The following is a 16,873-nucleotide window of genomic DNA, read 5'->3' on the forward strand; positions in this document are numbered from 1 at the left end:
TTTTATACAACTCTACATTTGTAATTTGATGACTCGTGGCTTATATAATACAATATTTGTATTATCCTACAAAAAGATTTATACAACAATATTCCCAAATTTATAAATAAATTTTATAAAATTTAATAATAAATAGTGTTATTCTTTTGTAATTTATTTAGCCGTTGAAAATGTCACTTGTTCAAAATTAAGTTTATGTTTATCTGTACATTGAAAATGACACGATCGTTGTCGAAACATATGTTTGTTTTTTGAATATTAAAAGTTATTGTTTTGGCTCGTTGCCCTTCTATTTTATTTGTATTGATTTATTTTTATTGAGCCATATTATTATTATATATACTTTTTAAGTAATGTTATATTAGACTTTTTAGAATTCTAATGTTCTTTCGCATGTTTCAATTACTATTAATTATTACCGTGATAAAGAAAGTCTCAGTTGTTCGATAATATAAATGAATAATTTAAATAAATTGAACAGTAAAATTGTAGGTAATATTTTATTAAAATAAAATTTTAATATAAAATCGTACATAAAAATGTGTTTACTACGCAGAGTATCTGCGAACTTATAAATGTATTGTTAAAGAAAGAATGCCTAAGCATCGATCAATCAGAGCTCTTGCGTTCTCCTTCATGTTCGTCACTTCTCGACAGTGCTGGCCTCTCAAACAGCCTATATATACCCGTATTCACTCTTCCACTCCTCCCGAGCGACTTGACTAATCACAACCGATGCCGTTATTTCAGTCCCTACCACGAAGACCACGGTCATATCTACTGATAGAAGTGGAGAACCACGTGGAGGCATTGACACACTGACCTTGATACGTGTGAAACATTGAGGGGGAACTCGGTAGACCAATCACAGCGACAATCCGCTTTCCTACCTTGCTCCCGACACAGTAACCTCATTTCCTTCCTCTTCCTAGTTCCCCACCTTGATCCGGTCTTTCTCCACTTCTCCCACCCGCGCAACATCATTCTATCTTCTCTCCGTCCATGAACTTCCATGTAGGTCATTAGCCTTCTCGTCTGACCGACAGAGTAACCTGCTTACGGCTATGAATTTATATGTATGTGTGTACATAGCTCTATTTTTCGATATTTATTTATTTACAAATTGTAAAATCCTTGTCGCAAATAATCCTTATTATTGATGTCTTCAGGATAACACATGTGTATTTAGGTCGAGCCTTAATAAGATATGACAGATCTGAGCTTGGCAATTTACCAATGTCGCAGTGATATGACGTTTCTGATAGTACGTCAATGTCACGATGACGCAAAGTATCCAATAATTTCCGATATCTCACAATGATCAAGACATAATTTTATAAAAAGATAATTTATTTTATTTTACAAAGCGAGCATATACAGCTATGCAATAAATAAATAAATAAATAAATAAATAAGTAAATAGTTATGATGACGAAGGAAACATTGCATTTTATGGAATGTCATGATATGGATAATGTTCGCCATTGTATTCCGGTGCCCAGCCTCTGTAAGGTTGATTGACCTCTTCTTCTGACCTGTGCCAGTGATCATGATGAATTTCGTGCGGCCTTACAATTCCGTAGGAGACTCTTGCTGGCGGAGGTGGTGTAACAAGAGCCTTCAAAGCTACTGCGCCAGAAATTAAGAGCGACATAAGACCTGCGCCTAAGCCCTTCAAACCTATCAGAGCGATCATGCTAATTACGATAGGTAGAACGATTATTGCTTTTAGCTTCAGCAGAATCAATAGTGGCATAATCATCCTCTTCAATTTCGTGCGTGCTGTAAACATATACAATTGTCTTGTAAGTAACAGCATTCCCTGAAATGTTTAATTCATGTATGTATGTATATCTATAATAGTGCTTAACAAAAGGAAGTGTGTGAAAAACACTATTCAGATATCGAATTATAATGCGAATCTTACTATATATGTAGTATATATATATATATATGTAATAAATATATATAGTATACATATGTATATAATTGTACATATAAAGTTTGTAATACCGAATCATATATAAAATTTGTATTATATATAAAAATACAGAGCACAATTAATATAAAAAAATAATATCAATAATCATAGAACACACGGATGTGTGTGAACGAAGATTTCTAAAAGTCTATCACGGACGTTTATCATCCAATCTACTTTCTTCGAACGCGCGACACTCTCGTTCAAGGTCCTTCTTAGACGTCTTCTCGCGGTAGCCGTCCCAGAAACCCGGAATCCCACCAGATCTACCAAATGGTAACCCACTTCAGTCCACTCCCACCTCCGGCATTTGTTTTCGCGAATATGGTAGAAGTGGGACACGTTGCTGTAGCTTTCTACGTATGAAAATCTTCCATTCCAGTCGCTCTTACATCTCTCTCTCAATAGTTATTAATATACGTTTATGCGTACTCAAATTTTCCAGTGTTTTTGCGAAAAAAAATTGTTTTATAAATATGTAAGTAAATAATTTTGAGAGAATTTTTATAAATACGAGAAAAACGATAAACTATATAAGCGCTAGAAAGAGATACATAGAGGATGTGTGAATGGTATTTCGGCCACGATCGAATTGAAAAGAAAGATACAAGTTACACTTTCCAGCCAATGAATCCTGAGATTCATGAGCTACTTAAATCCCATTGGCAGGGCTTTAGAAAGGTGAGGCACTATAAGTTTGCGCCCATTGAATGATGTATTCATATCAGATCGGAACGTTAGAGAAGAACAAGAAACTTTTGTTAGATCCAAGTGTCTAACTCAAGTCTGACGAGGATCTAACAAGAACTTTGAACAATAATGTTATTATCGGAACTTAGTTTTAAAAATGTTATTAAAAACTTAATTGTACAAATTCTTGTGGATGAAAAGTACAAATTTAATATGTACGTATAAAAAGATGAAGCGTAAGATCTATCTACAAATTAATTTATAGAGATATAAGAAATATATTAAACATATTTATTTCAAATAATTTATATAAATATTAAAAAGAATTTATATTGTATATTATGTTGATCTATAAAAATGTAGCGTGTAATATTAAATATAATTAATATAGATTTAATCTCATAAACTTAATGAATTAATACTAGTTTACGAGTACTTGTACTTAAAAGTATTTTCGAAAATTTTAAAATATTTTTAAATCATAGAAACATGATAATCACTACGAGAGAGAGGAGAGAGAGAGAGATGTTTATTATAATATTTTATAGTGAAGATTGTAATCTCCCTCCTCTTAAATAATTTTATATTTTAAGAAAAATGATTGCTTTTTTTAACTTATTGAAACTATTTTTAAAAAAATGTAATCTGTATAGAATTTATAGAGTTTAAAGATAAGTATTTCAAATGGCCTTGGCGCATTACTAGCAAATTTCTTTAAATTGTTCTAATCACAGTCTCGTTATGCAAATTCACAAAAACTTGAAAGGGTAAACGCTCTAGTTACCTCTAATTTACAAATTTGACAGCATTGTTCTATCCAAATACAAAACAATCAGTTCCGTTTTAAAAATTTAATTTATAATAATTTTTTGTAATGCATCGTTTACCTTCGGATGTTCCACGTGCCAAGCTTCTGAGTTCTATATCGATGTTTCTTTGACCAAGAGCGCGTGCAAACAAACCAGCGGTTGAAGCATCATTAGGAAGATTAATTTGAATTTTTCGACTTCTCAGGAATTTTTCGATCCTGCTTACGAGAGGATCCGCGCTCTCTTCTGATGTTTCCCCATCCTCCGTAACCTTTTCCAGGGTTATTATATCACCGTAAACGTCAATGATATCCTTTCTGTTGATTTCGTCCATCGCTCTCACGAGCTTCCCTTCTAAATGCTCCAAACTATTTCTATCTTCCTGACCTGAACCGGCTATCACCAACGTCAGAAATTGCAACGCTAAGAGAATGATTACTTTGGTCTTCATAGTTACGAAGTACTATATAGCGTGACTCCGAAGAAGCGTTTTTGACTGTTTGCCCCCAGGGACATTTTTCTTTTATATGAACCACAATCGACTAGTGGTGGGGTCATATTGAACCATTTGGCAAGCAACGTGCAAGGGCAGTAGTGTCAAGAATTTTAATTCTGCCGACTCTCTGAAGAGCTAACTTGAACATGCAATGCACAAAAATCGCGTGACGAAGAATACGTCGACTCAAGTAAATTTCCCTTTTACTTTCAGAATTTTACTATCTAACCTAGGAAATTTCTTAAGCTTTTCAAGCTAAAAAGTTTTTTTTAATTAAAAAATAATTATAAATAATTATAAAGTTTCATATATAAAAGTAATAATTAAAGTTTTCTGTAATAAAATTGAATTAAATTTCAAAAATATTGCATTTTATTGCTCAGATATTTTTCTTTTAGTATATATTACGTTTCTTTGGATAAATTTATTGTAAAAAAGAAATCTGTTTGAATTAAGAAATTTCTACTTAATTTACATATATCTACGGGTTATTTGCATCTCTGACATACACATACAATAGTCTGTAAGACTGATTCTAAGCAATTATCATCTCCTATGTTTACGATCAGCGTACATCATCAACGCCTTCGTACACACAGTTTGGTGAAAATTAGATTTCCGTGTCTCTTAGTGACACGGCATGGTATGTAAAACTTGTGTCCCAAATCATGCAGTCGCTTGAACAAGAGAAATGGAACGAGCGACAGAAGTGACGGCCAAGGCGAAAGAAAGACCGAAGAAAAGAAGTGGGAGTGTAAATGACCTGTAAGAATGCTCATATACGATTGGAATCGGATATGAGCTCAACCGACTACAATTGCACGCCGAAAGTTGTCAATATTTCGTCTTAGCAAAAACTAATCACGTACGAGGTTTTCTATGCACTGTGTTGCATCGAATCTTATTGTGACATTAGTTTCTCCAAATTAGAAATTTTATTCTGATTTAATTTCACAAGAGCAGAAACAAAGAATTTTCTACAAATATTTTTCTGAGATAATAAATAATTTATTAAGTACAAACAGTTTAATTGTTTAATACATACAATTAACCAATAATTTATTTAATTGATAAATTACATAAGATTTACATATAAATACTATAATCTAGTCGTAGGTGGGTCCAATGGCCTCGAAAAAGTGTTTTGGCTCCGTGAGATATGGCTTCTAAGTTTCTCCATGGCAGATAACAAAAATGTCTTAATTATCCGGTGCGACATTCGATAAGTGACCAGTATATGCCAAATTTTGGGCGCCCAAGTTTCTGTAGTATGCTTGTTGCTGGGGTACACTTCCAGCGGCCCAACCTTCATGACCAACGGAGTCATAGAAGAGAGGTCCAGGATTTTTATTAAAGAAAGTACCCACATTGTTACCGCCAAAAAGCTTCTGCAATACCACGTAGCCGGTAGCAAGTAAGGCGAGTTTACCGAACATTAAAGCTTTCACAGTTAGCAGACCTAAGCCAAAAAGCAAGAGCGGTGCAAGTGCGAAGATCTTCAAACCCGCTGCAGCAATCAATGGCAGAAATACTTTCTTGATCTTGGCGCGTCCTAATTATAAGAAAATAAATTAACATAATTGGGTTTAGATTATGAGATTCTAAAATCGATATAAAAAAATGCATCAATAATATAAAAATGCTAAAGTTAAGTTTAATTATTTAAATGCAAAGATATAAAATTCATATTTTAATAAATGTAAAAATATCAATATTAAACTTAATATTAAGCTTAATATTAAGTTTATAATGTTAATTTGTCAGAATCTTTTGATATATTATATAAAAGTATTGAAATTAATAATTTTATGCCTTTCAAATACAGATCAATAATACTAATTATCGATATACGTTTGGAATATGTAAAAATTAAGTAATTAATGAAAGTGTGATTAGTAGGGATGTTGTATTTTATTTTTGATAATACAATTATGATTTACTCAAATATTTCAAAATACATTTGAGAAGGAAAGCGAAACATTTTTTTCTTGAGGAACGAGTTTACCCGGAACAGGTTCAGACGTCAGCATCATACATATAGATATCACGGAGGTGAAAGGCATGCTGAGATGCTTATTCGTTTATACTCATGACGTCGCGAATCCGTAACGTTCATCGAATAGACATAATCAAGGAAAGGTAAACGATTGCGTAACTGAGATACTTAGTGAGTACTTAGTGAAGGCAAAAGGAATAAGACTTACCTTCAGTCAGGGCTCGAGAAATTGGAACTTCGGACATGTCAAATTTCAAACTATGGCTCTTCGTAAAAGAGGCAACGGAATCGTACAGCATATAGAAAAGTTTCATTATTCTATCGGTACTCTCGCTTGGTAGTTCTTTCATGATTTCCTTTTCGTTTGTTTCTAAATTCCTGCCAAGACGCTCCACTATAACAAAGTTTTTAAACAAGAAAAATATTTATCAATTGTTACCGTAATTATTATCTCTTTCAAAAAATTACAAGAATACAATTTCATCGTGTATGTTTAAAAGCAAATGTAGCTAATTTCTTTAAAATTGCAACATATTCTTTAATATTTTTATAATTTGTATTATATTAATTCACAGTAATATATAATATTTGTTATATCTTATATAGTGTATAAATAATGTTACAGTTGTAAATCTACACACAGAAAGAATGCTACAGTTGTCACAACCAGAAATAATGATAATTTTCGTCCATCAATAAATTTGGTTGTAATAAACATAAAATGGACATATCTTAACAGCCACAACTGTTAAGATATGTCAATCTTACGATTATCACAATCTATCAGTACTATAGTTCTTGTAATCAAAAAATGTATTGATGGGCATCTTTTGATCATGGCAACCGTAGCCGTTTTTCTGTGTAATATTATTTAAAGTTAATATTACCCTAATAGCTTTATTCAACACTTTATTCGGGATACATCCTGAGGATGTTCTTAGGATGTTTTTTTTACGTTCTCGGGATGTTCTTTTGACGTTGTTAGGGTATACATGGTTAAATTTTTTTTAAGAATAATGTATATATAATAAATACAAGAACTTACTCGGGGTATCTCGTACGAAAGTTATACCATCGATGATTTCGATGTTGCTCGATCGAGTCGCTCTGTTAAGAGCACCGATAGTCTTCACGAACATGCAGCTGAAGAACGCATTGTCGTACTCCACACAATTCAAATTCTGAGACGACTGTACGTCTGTAGGTCCTGCTGCAGTGTACGCAGCAAGAAGTACTAGCGTCAGAAATTTGTTCATCTTCTCGTTGTCTAATCACTCGTCACGTCGTCACGGAATGGAATACAGAGAGGCAGTGGTCGAAGACGGAGCAAACTACTCCTCGGAAAATTTTCGGAACAAAGTGTGACTTGGCCCTGCGGCGCTTGAATCTTTATAGGTGTGCACCATGTAGGACCCTCCTCGGTATCCCCACTCTGGATGAAACGACGACGTGTATGACGACAAGAAACGATGAGACGAACGACTCATCATTGCAGGTAAATGCCGTCGGCCACCTCCCCAGAAAACTTTCTTCGATAATTTTTAAACAAACGAATGACTGCATGAAGAGACGTCACCATTTGGGCGGACCTAGAAGTCGCTCTCCCTAACGTCGAGAGAAGTTTACGTTTACCACAGTTACCACTCAGAATTTGGGTTAGTAGCGGAGATAACATTCGTTATAAATTCAGGGATTATTTCTGTATATGAGGGAAGGATCTTTGAGAAATAGAATTTTTCGTCGTCATTATATCTTAATATTAAAAAAAATTCTTAATATTTCTGGTGACACTATTTTGATTCGTTTTAAAAAGATACATTGATACGTTTTGTTTTTTAAGATACAACGTCCTTTCTTTTCGTCTGCAAAATTAATATTATTTTGACCTATGCCACTTTCTGTTTATTCTTCACTTACAACAAATTGTTTAGAAAACCGAGGTGATGACAAACGTGCATTTCGCACCTCGCCGCCATTCACAATTGCACATGCTTCGCGGTTGCGGATATACATTTTCTTATGAGTAGCGTGTGCGTGTGCATTTAGGTGACGCTAAATGTGGACAATTCCTAGTAGTAATTTTCCTTCAAATTGTGAGTAAAACAATCGTATACATATTGCAAAAGATATAATTTTAAATTATATTAATTGAAATTAAAAATAAAACGAATGTAAAATATAAACAAAATTTTTTAAAACAATTTATTATATCTATTTATTAACGATTTTATAACGTGCTAATTTAGCTTTAAATATTTTTTTTTTGAGAAATCCAAGCATCATAATTTTCTTTGTGAAATGGACCGATGCATTCTCCTCTATAACCACGTGCACCAGGCCGTTTACCTTGACCCAGCTATGAGTTCATTGGTAATACGAGAGAACGGATTACATCTCTGATATAAGTTTAAGGTTTTCTGATATAACTTAAATTGATAATATTTTTTTTTTTTTTTTTCATACACTTTTGTATTTATCTGATTATTTTATTATGTTGTTATTTAGTATTATAAAATATAATTATTGTAAATAAAACAAAATTATGTGGCTATTAAATAAATCCACATCTTTGTAAATAATACATGTATATGTATATGATAAACTATTATTATAGGTTCGTTTTGTTTTAAATTTTTATCACAATTATTTAGCTCGGGTCTACAAGAATTTCTATTATTATGTATAAAATATTCTATTTTTCAATAACATTAAAAGTATTCTAGATAAAAGAAAGAATTATCACATTTGCCAAATATTATTACGCAAGACATACACAATATTCCTTTTTGGAAAAGAAAATCCAAATAGTGGATTTTTATAAGAAATCGCACATATCTTTTTAATTACATATCCTTTTAATTTTGACATTATTGATTTTATTAATTCTATTTTTTTTAAATACATATATATATATATATACCGGAGTATGCATGAGAGAAATTAATGTAACATACTGAAACGAAACAATGAAACCATCATTAACGTTGCTTTAGGCAACCACTTGGAAAGGTAACAGATAATTTATTCACAAGAGGTATTTCATTGTGCTCTGTACGAATCTGTTTAAATATTTAACGTCAGATATGGAAGGAACTTTGTCATCTTCGTTTAACGGTATCCGAAGGAAGAAACGAAGACAATTTTAGATTAATTTTCTGGGTTATGATTATCATCGGTTACTTTCTTCTGCATTTATTTAAGGAAATATGACAATTTTTACCTATAACGAAATCACCGATATTTTAAAAATACATTTTCTTTTTAGAAAATAAAGAGTCCTAATAACTAATTTGTTTATTTGTACAATATAAATACATTGTTAACTAATGCATCTATCGGTGATACCTAACACAAACAATTGTGGATACCTATATGCAATATTCGACACATGCCTATGCAAAACTATTTATTTCATTTATATCATAAAATGATGTAACTACGATAAAACATAAAAGTCCTTTAAAATATTTTAACTACATAGGAATGTTGAAAATTTAGAGAATCAAAGAGCAATGACTTATATTAAGGTCAGTTCCTATCTTATTTTTTTTTCTCTTATTCTTCACGTGATACGATGTGACCGCTGCTTCTCTAGAAGACCGCTTTTCTCAATCATTTATTATACAATTAATCATGTTAATAATTTTCTATTTTTGATTAAAATATCGTTAAAAAATCTCATGTTTAATAGATATTCTTTTTTTTTGTAATGATTACAATATTTTATTTTCTCTTAATAATTAATAGTAAAATTTATATTCTCATTACATAGAATTATATAAGCATATTGTAATAATAACTAAAAAAATTTTGTTGGAAACATATTTATTTACGTAACTGAATAATTTAACTTCGATAGAGAAATGGAATACAAGAGAGAAATGAATATACTATCTACAAACTACATTCCTCACGGAATCAAGAAACTTTCTCTGCTTCTTACATCACGCTAGTGAAATGTGTTAATATACATTGTGATTACTCATCTTTAAAAAGGATTTTGTTAGCGATATTGAAAACTGTCGCCGAGTTACTGTACTAAACTAATTATAAATTGTAAACATTTCTGTTTCCGTTTGTAAATTTTATAGTTTTTGACAACTTTTACCAATGTATCAATAGTCGGTTATTCCATTTAACATAATTAACGCAAGCAGTTAACGCATCTCCGTTGTAAAGCTCTTCATTGATGTTAATACAAATAACTTTTACAACACTACATATACACGACATTGGTTCGTATATTGATTATGCTACTTTTGAATTTATTATATTTACAATGTTTGATCATAATGTAATCTTATCATAGCCAGACTCTGAAATAAATATATAAGTAAATAAAATTGATAGAAAATTAATTAATTAATAGAGACTATAAATAAATACATCTTATTCTTAATTTTATATAATATATAACGTCAATCTTTTCAGAATTGTTTGAAATTAAAGTAAAACTGATATTTTTCTATGACAAACACTACTGTAAGGATAAAAATAATTGAGGAACCAACAAAGAATTCATCCGTTAATAATTTTTTTCACTTCTTTCTACGTCGTTCTTTGTAAAATCGATAAGGTTCGAATTCTTGCACGTCGTCAACGAAACCGTATACATCCTGTCGTCTGTACTTGTTGATTGATTCGTAGCTGCTCTCCTTCTGGGCAACCTTTTTTAATCCAACTATGGCTGCCAGGATTAAGCTCATCAAACTTAGCACAACAGCTTTTCCACTTAGAACTGCCAATGCCTTTAACGTGATAGGCAATAGAATAGATTTTATCAACAAAACCCCAATAAGTAAAGGCAGAATATATTTATTCAGTTTCTTGAATTTCTTATCTTTACGCCCTGTAATTAATAAAAAAAGAGATACTTAATAAATACAATAGATGTAATTATAAATATATAACCGTGTTACATGCTTTTAATTTCCTAATCTCTTTTATATTTTATGTAAAACATAATTCATAAAAAATAAATTTAACATATCACATTTATATCGCTACTCGATACAGCCTATACTACATTGCCCGCAACGTTCTACTAAACACTACATATGTTATGACTTAAAGTTTATATTACATTATAAAAGTATTTTGCTCCTTCGGAAACAGGATGTGCATTCCTTCATTGAAGTATACCTTCCTTATTAAGTACGATCGTCACGGAAGTTAATAAAGATGAACTAGAGTAGAAAGCACTTATGTTTTTGTATCGCGAGGCTCCGCAAACCCGTAAACCCAAAAGTATCATAATATAATGGACAATATGTGCAATTACACGCTTCTTTAGCAACGTCTGATTAATACGCAGTCTCATAATTCCATTTTTTTTTACAGCAAATTATTCAAATCTTTGATTACTAAACTTGAAATACCACACTAGATATGCTATCTCTTTTATATTTCCCTGTAATTCCTTATCCATTTATAGATATATTACAATTTGTTGTTAACAAACTTATGATTATTATTGAGAAAAAATGTTTAACAATATATACCGAAGTTGACACTTATATACTACAATTGACACTTTCACTAAATTAATTAATACTAAATTGCATAGAAACATTATTATAAATAGCCATACATCTTGTAATAATTTGATCTTTTCTATTTGACATTGATAAAATTAAAAATGCAATTATAAATTGACATAGGAGTTTATAATAATATTAATTTAATAGTTGTAAAGATATAATACTCTTTTTTTTCAATGTATAAATGATCACATATTCCATCTGTATTAATACGCCTATCGTATATGTGTATATTAATTTAGCATATTTTTATATATATATAATATAAAAATTATATATCAAAATATTCAAATTTTGTAAAAACGGATAAAAATTTTTTTGTTAAAATCCAGAATATTATTAAAAGTTTAATAGTAATTAATGTAAAAAGAGTAACTTCTGTTGAAAGTTTTTTTATTTGATTATGTCTTATTGTTTCTTCTCTATATACTTTTTAATATAAGAGAATAAAATAAAACAAAATCTGAACTTCTTTTTTTATCAAACATTAGATTAAAAATGGATAAAATTGTCTGTATTTAGCCACAAATAATTATTATTGTCAATACCTTCTATATTATCACACGATTTTGAAACTGGAGAAAATGTATCAACGATGCTCAAAAAGCTTTCGCCAATCCAGTTTAAAGAATCTGTAGAGTTGTTCCGCATCATCTCTCGGTTCAGTGTCTTCGTTGATTGCGATCCCTGTGCTGCGACGAACACAGGTAGAAATAGTAGCATATACAGCGGTAACATCTTTTCGGCATCTAGATTTCTTTTATTCTTTTTCTGTATTTTTTTTTATAACTCACTTTATAAGCACGTTTTATCTAAAAAACTTCACTTATCTTGCAATTGCAACCGACCTCTTCGCCAATAATATGTTAACTGACATTCGTGCTATACCGGGTTATTAGTTTATATAGTGGGACCGCGAAAAGCTCAGAGGAGGAGACCAGTCATCTAACTTGGTACTGATGCGTGACGAAGGATCCAACGTCCCGTACCTCCCGAGCTAGTCTACCTCGATCATTGGACGCTGTGTTCGCATCAACCACTCTTGAGAACGAAGAATCTTCCACAGAATATTTACAGGGTAAGTAGATCGTTCTCTCCGTCAAATGTCTTCACTATTATTGTCCTTTGTCGTGAGAATATACATCTATTATCAATTGAGTTCGTTTTACACTCGAATAGTTGTGGTACGAAGACTACCGCGACCTATAGCCTGCTTATACCGAAAAAAGTAAACTAGAAATAATTCAAATTAAACCATTTCATTCTATAAGCGGATTTATAATTAAAGAGGATCAGTAGTGTTCCAATTATTGTACCGATAATAATTCGATATCTAATTAAATTAGAACCAGCTATAATTTTTTAATGATAAAATTTTGTATCAATATTGTATTATACTATAAAGAAGTTAAAGTATAATAAAATATAGTTAATAATTAATTAATATTAAAAGATTTTGACAAATTATATTAATGAATAATATCATTTCTTTACCGTAAAGCGTATAAAATTGGTTATTAATCATTAATCATAGAAGAAAGTGTACGTGTCTTTAGAAACCAACTTTTCAATTAATAGGTAAAGACTATAAAAAAGATCTATATTCATGCTCATCATTAAGTGAAGTATTTTCTATCAGAAAAAAATGATGTTACACGCTTGAGTACGATGGATAAACGTCAGAAAAGCAGTAAAGAGCAACATTTTTATATTGATTTAAGTACGAACGTCATATCCACATTATCACAATCATATTTAAAAAAATTTTTAATAAATTACAATAATATTTTTTTAAAAATAATTTTAGTTACATACGAAAAAAATATTGTTATAAATTATTATCAAGCACATTTTTTAAATATAGAAACGTATCTTTTTATTTAGAAAGCAGTTTTTTAAACTTGCGTGTTTTAATTTATAGCTTAGTATCTTTTTTATTATTTCGTACCGTTATGTATACTTACGTGGGTTAACATTATTAGGCTAATTCATTTTTTACACAAGCAAAGTTATTATATCGTTAATGATAGACTCCTCTTTCGTGAGCGCCTGTTATTTGTTAAAATTAGGACTATGGCTAGCAATAGTAATAACAGTAATAATAGTTCCATGTGAGTAAGCTCATGAATTATATGCATTATGCTTGTAAAGCTAGTACAGTAATCATATAATAGTGCCTGAATTTTTTTTATTTATTCTGAAGATAATTTGATTTCTGATATTTCAACGTAACAATTGTTAATTGACCAAATATTCTTTGAACCTAATAATCACAATTAATCATAACATAATAATATCATATTTTGCGATTGTCTGAAAATCATGTATTTCTATATAAAATTAGTTACTAAACCAACAAATATTAAAATTAAATTAGAGTAGATAAATTGGAGTAGTACAAAATGATTTAAAAAATAAATTAATCGAAAATGACTCAAATTTCTCTTTTTTTTTCGGCTTTTCTATAATTATCTTTGTGAATATTAATGAAAAAGATATGATAACTGCAGTTTTTTAAGGTTTAAAAAACTGATCATTTTTAGCAATTTTCGACAAAAAATGCGTTTTTCATTCTTTTTTTGTTTCAATCACTTTAAATTAATTATTTTCTGATTCAGCAATCAATTTTACATAAAAATGATTTTTAACAATTACAAAATTTCATCTTGTACTGTGGCTAAAATGACCTCCTCTAAACTTTAAAAAAATGTGCATAAACATTAACTTGATACTACGAAACGAAATATACATCTATGATGGATTTCGTCTTCACTTTCACGAAAACTTTAATTTTTTTATGTATGAAAAGAATTACTTTTATTATATGGTGTTATAGGAATTTATCGTAGATTGTAATAAATAAATATCTTTCTTCTAACGATCATTATTATTTAGGATACAAGATCTTAAAAAAAACAGCAAATTATTCTTTATTTCCTCTATCCAAGAATCTGAAGTGATATACTTAGGAGTTATATGAATAAAACTACTGTACCGATATGTAGGTTATCGGCTTCATACACGAGGAACTCGACTAATGCTCTATCACAATCTATCTTTAAATAACTAGTCTGATAATTTCAATAGCGACAAACATTATAATACACAGGTAATGTCTTTTATTAGCGACGCAAACTAGAAACAACGTATCCAAAAAAACAATTTTGCTACGAGTTCGTAATCAGTGCGTGCAAGTTACCTGCGTTAGTAAATATACGGGTTTATTACTTGTGAAACTGCCTCGATGTAATATCCGAGAATGAAGAAAGTCAAGGAGAGAGTACATATGTGATAATGATTGTTAAGTATCACTTTATTTAATGTGATGCATGTGACTCGTGATTTTCAGAGCAGATAAGAACCTGATAATTACTGGAAACAGTCAGACTATTAATCATCTAATAAAATGGAAATATTTCACGCTATATCTAATCCTTTGTCTCATCAATCTCGTACGCGGGCATCCGATACATGTTTCGAATGCTTTGCGTTAATTATGCAAATTGTTATAATTTCACTACATTTTTCCGCAATTTAATGAATATTAAATACATTAATAACTGTCTACTGTGTAGATGTTGTTAAGTAATATAAATTCATTCTATTATATACATTGTCAATCTCGCGTACACTTTCTTATTCGGTAAACGATGCAATAATACAATCTCCGTTTTATTTGAATTTCAATAATGTATAGCTTTATGAAGAAACATTTCTCTGTCACATTAAATTCTATAAAAGTAATAGAACCTATATTAAATCAGTTAAACAACACTCATGTTCTCATTATGTTAAAATATTGTAATATCCTTATGAAATTGATCTTAAGATAAATTAAAAGTAACCGTAAGAGCACAATGTGTACAAGTATTTTTGGACCCATATACCTACATACGCAAATTAATATATTAAACGCGAAGAAAATATTATCAAGTTGTAAGGATCATTTAAAGCTACCGGGTTATTAGCAACCCGCATGTTTGCTGGGCGTAACTAAAAAAAAAAGATCCCATCAAGATCATTTACGATCGGTCAGACTTTTCACGTAGATTTCTACGTGTATACACGCAGATTTCTAATTTCTTATCCTACGGGCAGGATGCTCAATAAGATGCTCATTTACGTCGTGGTTAGAGCAATGTGCAATATTCCATTGTGCACTTAAGCGGAACGTGCTTCGAGTACTTCAGATAGCTCAGATAAATATGCAGCAGATTGTAAAATGTAGTGCAGTTTGTGATGCTCTGTTATGAGTGTGGGATGATGCTCTGACAAGAAAGGCAATCGAAAATCTAAAAGTGGCAACAAAATTGAAAAGCGAGTGGAAGGGAGTGAAGTGAAAAAGTGACACAACTTTTTCCGGATATCTAGCGGATATTATTTCAATCACAAGTATATGAGATTAAATTAAAAATAACAGTGATTTACATATATTTTTTAACTTACAAATAAGATTATTTAACAGTGAATAGATCAAATAAATATATGTCCTTCAATTAATTTTAAAATAAGCTTCTGAACAAAGAAACGCTGTTTTTAAAATATTGAAAATTGCTCATGCAAATAATCACAATCAGATAAGATTATCGATAAACATACTATGCTAATTTATAAATGTAAAATATGTTAGAATTATTTAGTACAAGAGAATAAAAAATCATTAAAAGATACAAAAGTACATATGAGCATTTGATCATAGAGATTTGAAAATTAGATCAAACATTAATAAGCTGACTTTCCTTGAGATAAGAACATCAGAGGTAAAGCGAATCACGCTATGATCTTATACGACGACTGGAGACACGAAACATTTCCAACGTGAAGACCATCGAATTCTCTTTGGCCCGGATATCTGCGTAACTTAAAAAAAATCGCATTCATTGCAAAACGACGTTCACTGCAAATACATCGTGTTCTGCAAAACCATTTCCGCCCCTATAGAGGCATTATAATGCGCTCATTCGCGCGACGGCCTCCACTCCCTTTCTCTTACGCGACGAGAACACCCGCAGAAACCTTCTTATCTGGTATGACCGCGTCTATGCATCGTATATACCGTTCTGCGATATAACGTGACATATATGTCGGTACTGACAATTTGGATCATAGTGTTTACCGCAAGCGTATATATCGCTGGCTCACCGGTCGGAGCTCATTTTACACGGACTGCCGATTTTCCCGGCAACTGAAGCGTGCCCGGCGTGGTATCCACTGCGTCCGGTCAGTTTGTCGTCGAACAGTGGATCAACGACGGATCAGTTAGTTCGCGGTTGTTCGTTGCACCGTTCGTTTCTTCTTTCCAAATTATCCATACTTCCTCTCTCTCTCTCTCTCTCTCTCTCTCTCTCTCTCTCTCTCTCT

At 31.1% G+C, this 16,873-nt stretch overlaps 3 protein-coding genes across 3 annotated transcripts; all 3 read right to left on the reverse strand.

Moving 5' to 3' along the window:
- Positions 1–1,438: 1,438 nt before the first annotated feature.
- Positions 1,439–3,970, reverse strand: Osi15 (DUF1676 domain-containing protein Osi15). The gene is made up of 2 exons (XM_018516651.1): positions 3,559–3,970; positions 1,439–1,782 (listed from the first exon to the last, which is right to left on the reverse strand). Exons 1-2 carry the CDS (start codon positions 3,929–3,931, stop codon positions 1,451–1,453), a joined length of 705 nt encoding a protein of 234 aa, XP_018372153.1. The 5' UTR covers positions 3,932–3,970; the 3' UTR covers positions 1,439–1,450.
- Positions 3,971–5,069: 1,099 nt separating this feature from the next.
- On the reverse strand, positions 5,070–7,317 carry Osi14 (DUF1676 domain-containing protein Osi14). The gene is made up of 3 exons (XM_018516652.1): positions 7,018–7,317; positions 6,181–6,366; positions 5,070–5,528 (listed from the first exon to the last, which is right to left on the reverse strand). The coding sequence occupies exons 1-3, from the start codon at positions 7,226–7,228 to the stop codon at positions 5,176–5,178; spliced, it is 750 nt and encodes a 249-aa protein (XP_018372154.1). The 5' UTR covers positions 7,229–7,317; the 3' UTR covers positions 5,070–5,175.
- Positions 7,318–10,510: 3,193 nt separating this feature from the next.
- On the reverse strand, positions 10,511–12,300 carry Osi13 (Protein). Its single transcript, XM_018516612.1, has 2 exons — positions 12,061–12,300; positions 10,511–10,821 (listed from the first exon to the last, which is right to left on the reverse strand). The coding sequence occupies exons 1-2, from the start codon at positions 12,248–12,250 to the stop codon at positions 10,511–10,513; spliced, it is 501 nt and encodes a 166-aa protein (XP_018372114.1). The 5' UTR covers positions 12,251–12,300.
- Positions 12,301–16,873: the final 4,573 nt, after the last annotated feature.

Source organism: Trachymyrmex cornetzi, unplaced genomic scaffold (assembly GCF_001594075.2).
Source record: "Trachymyrmex cornetzi isolate Tcor2-1 unplaced genomic scaffold, Tcor1.1 scaffold646, whole genome shotgun sequence".
Lineage (NCBI taxonomy): Eukaryota > Metazoa > Arthropoda > Insecta > Hymenoptera > Formicidae > Trachymyrmex > Trachymyrmex cornetzi.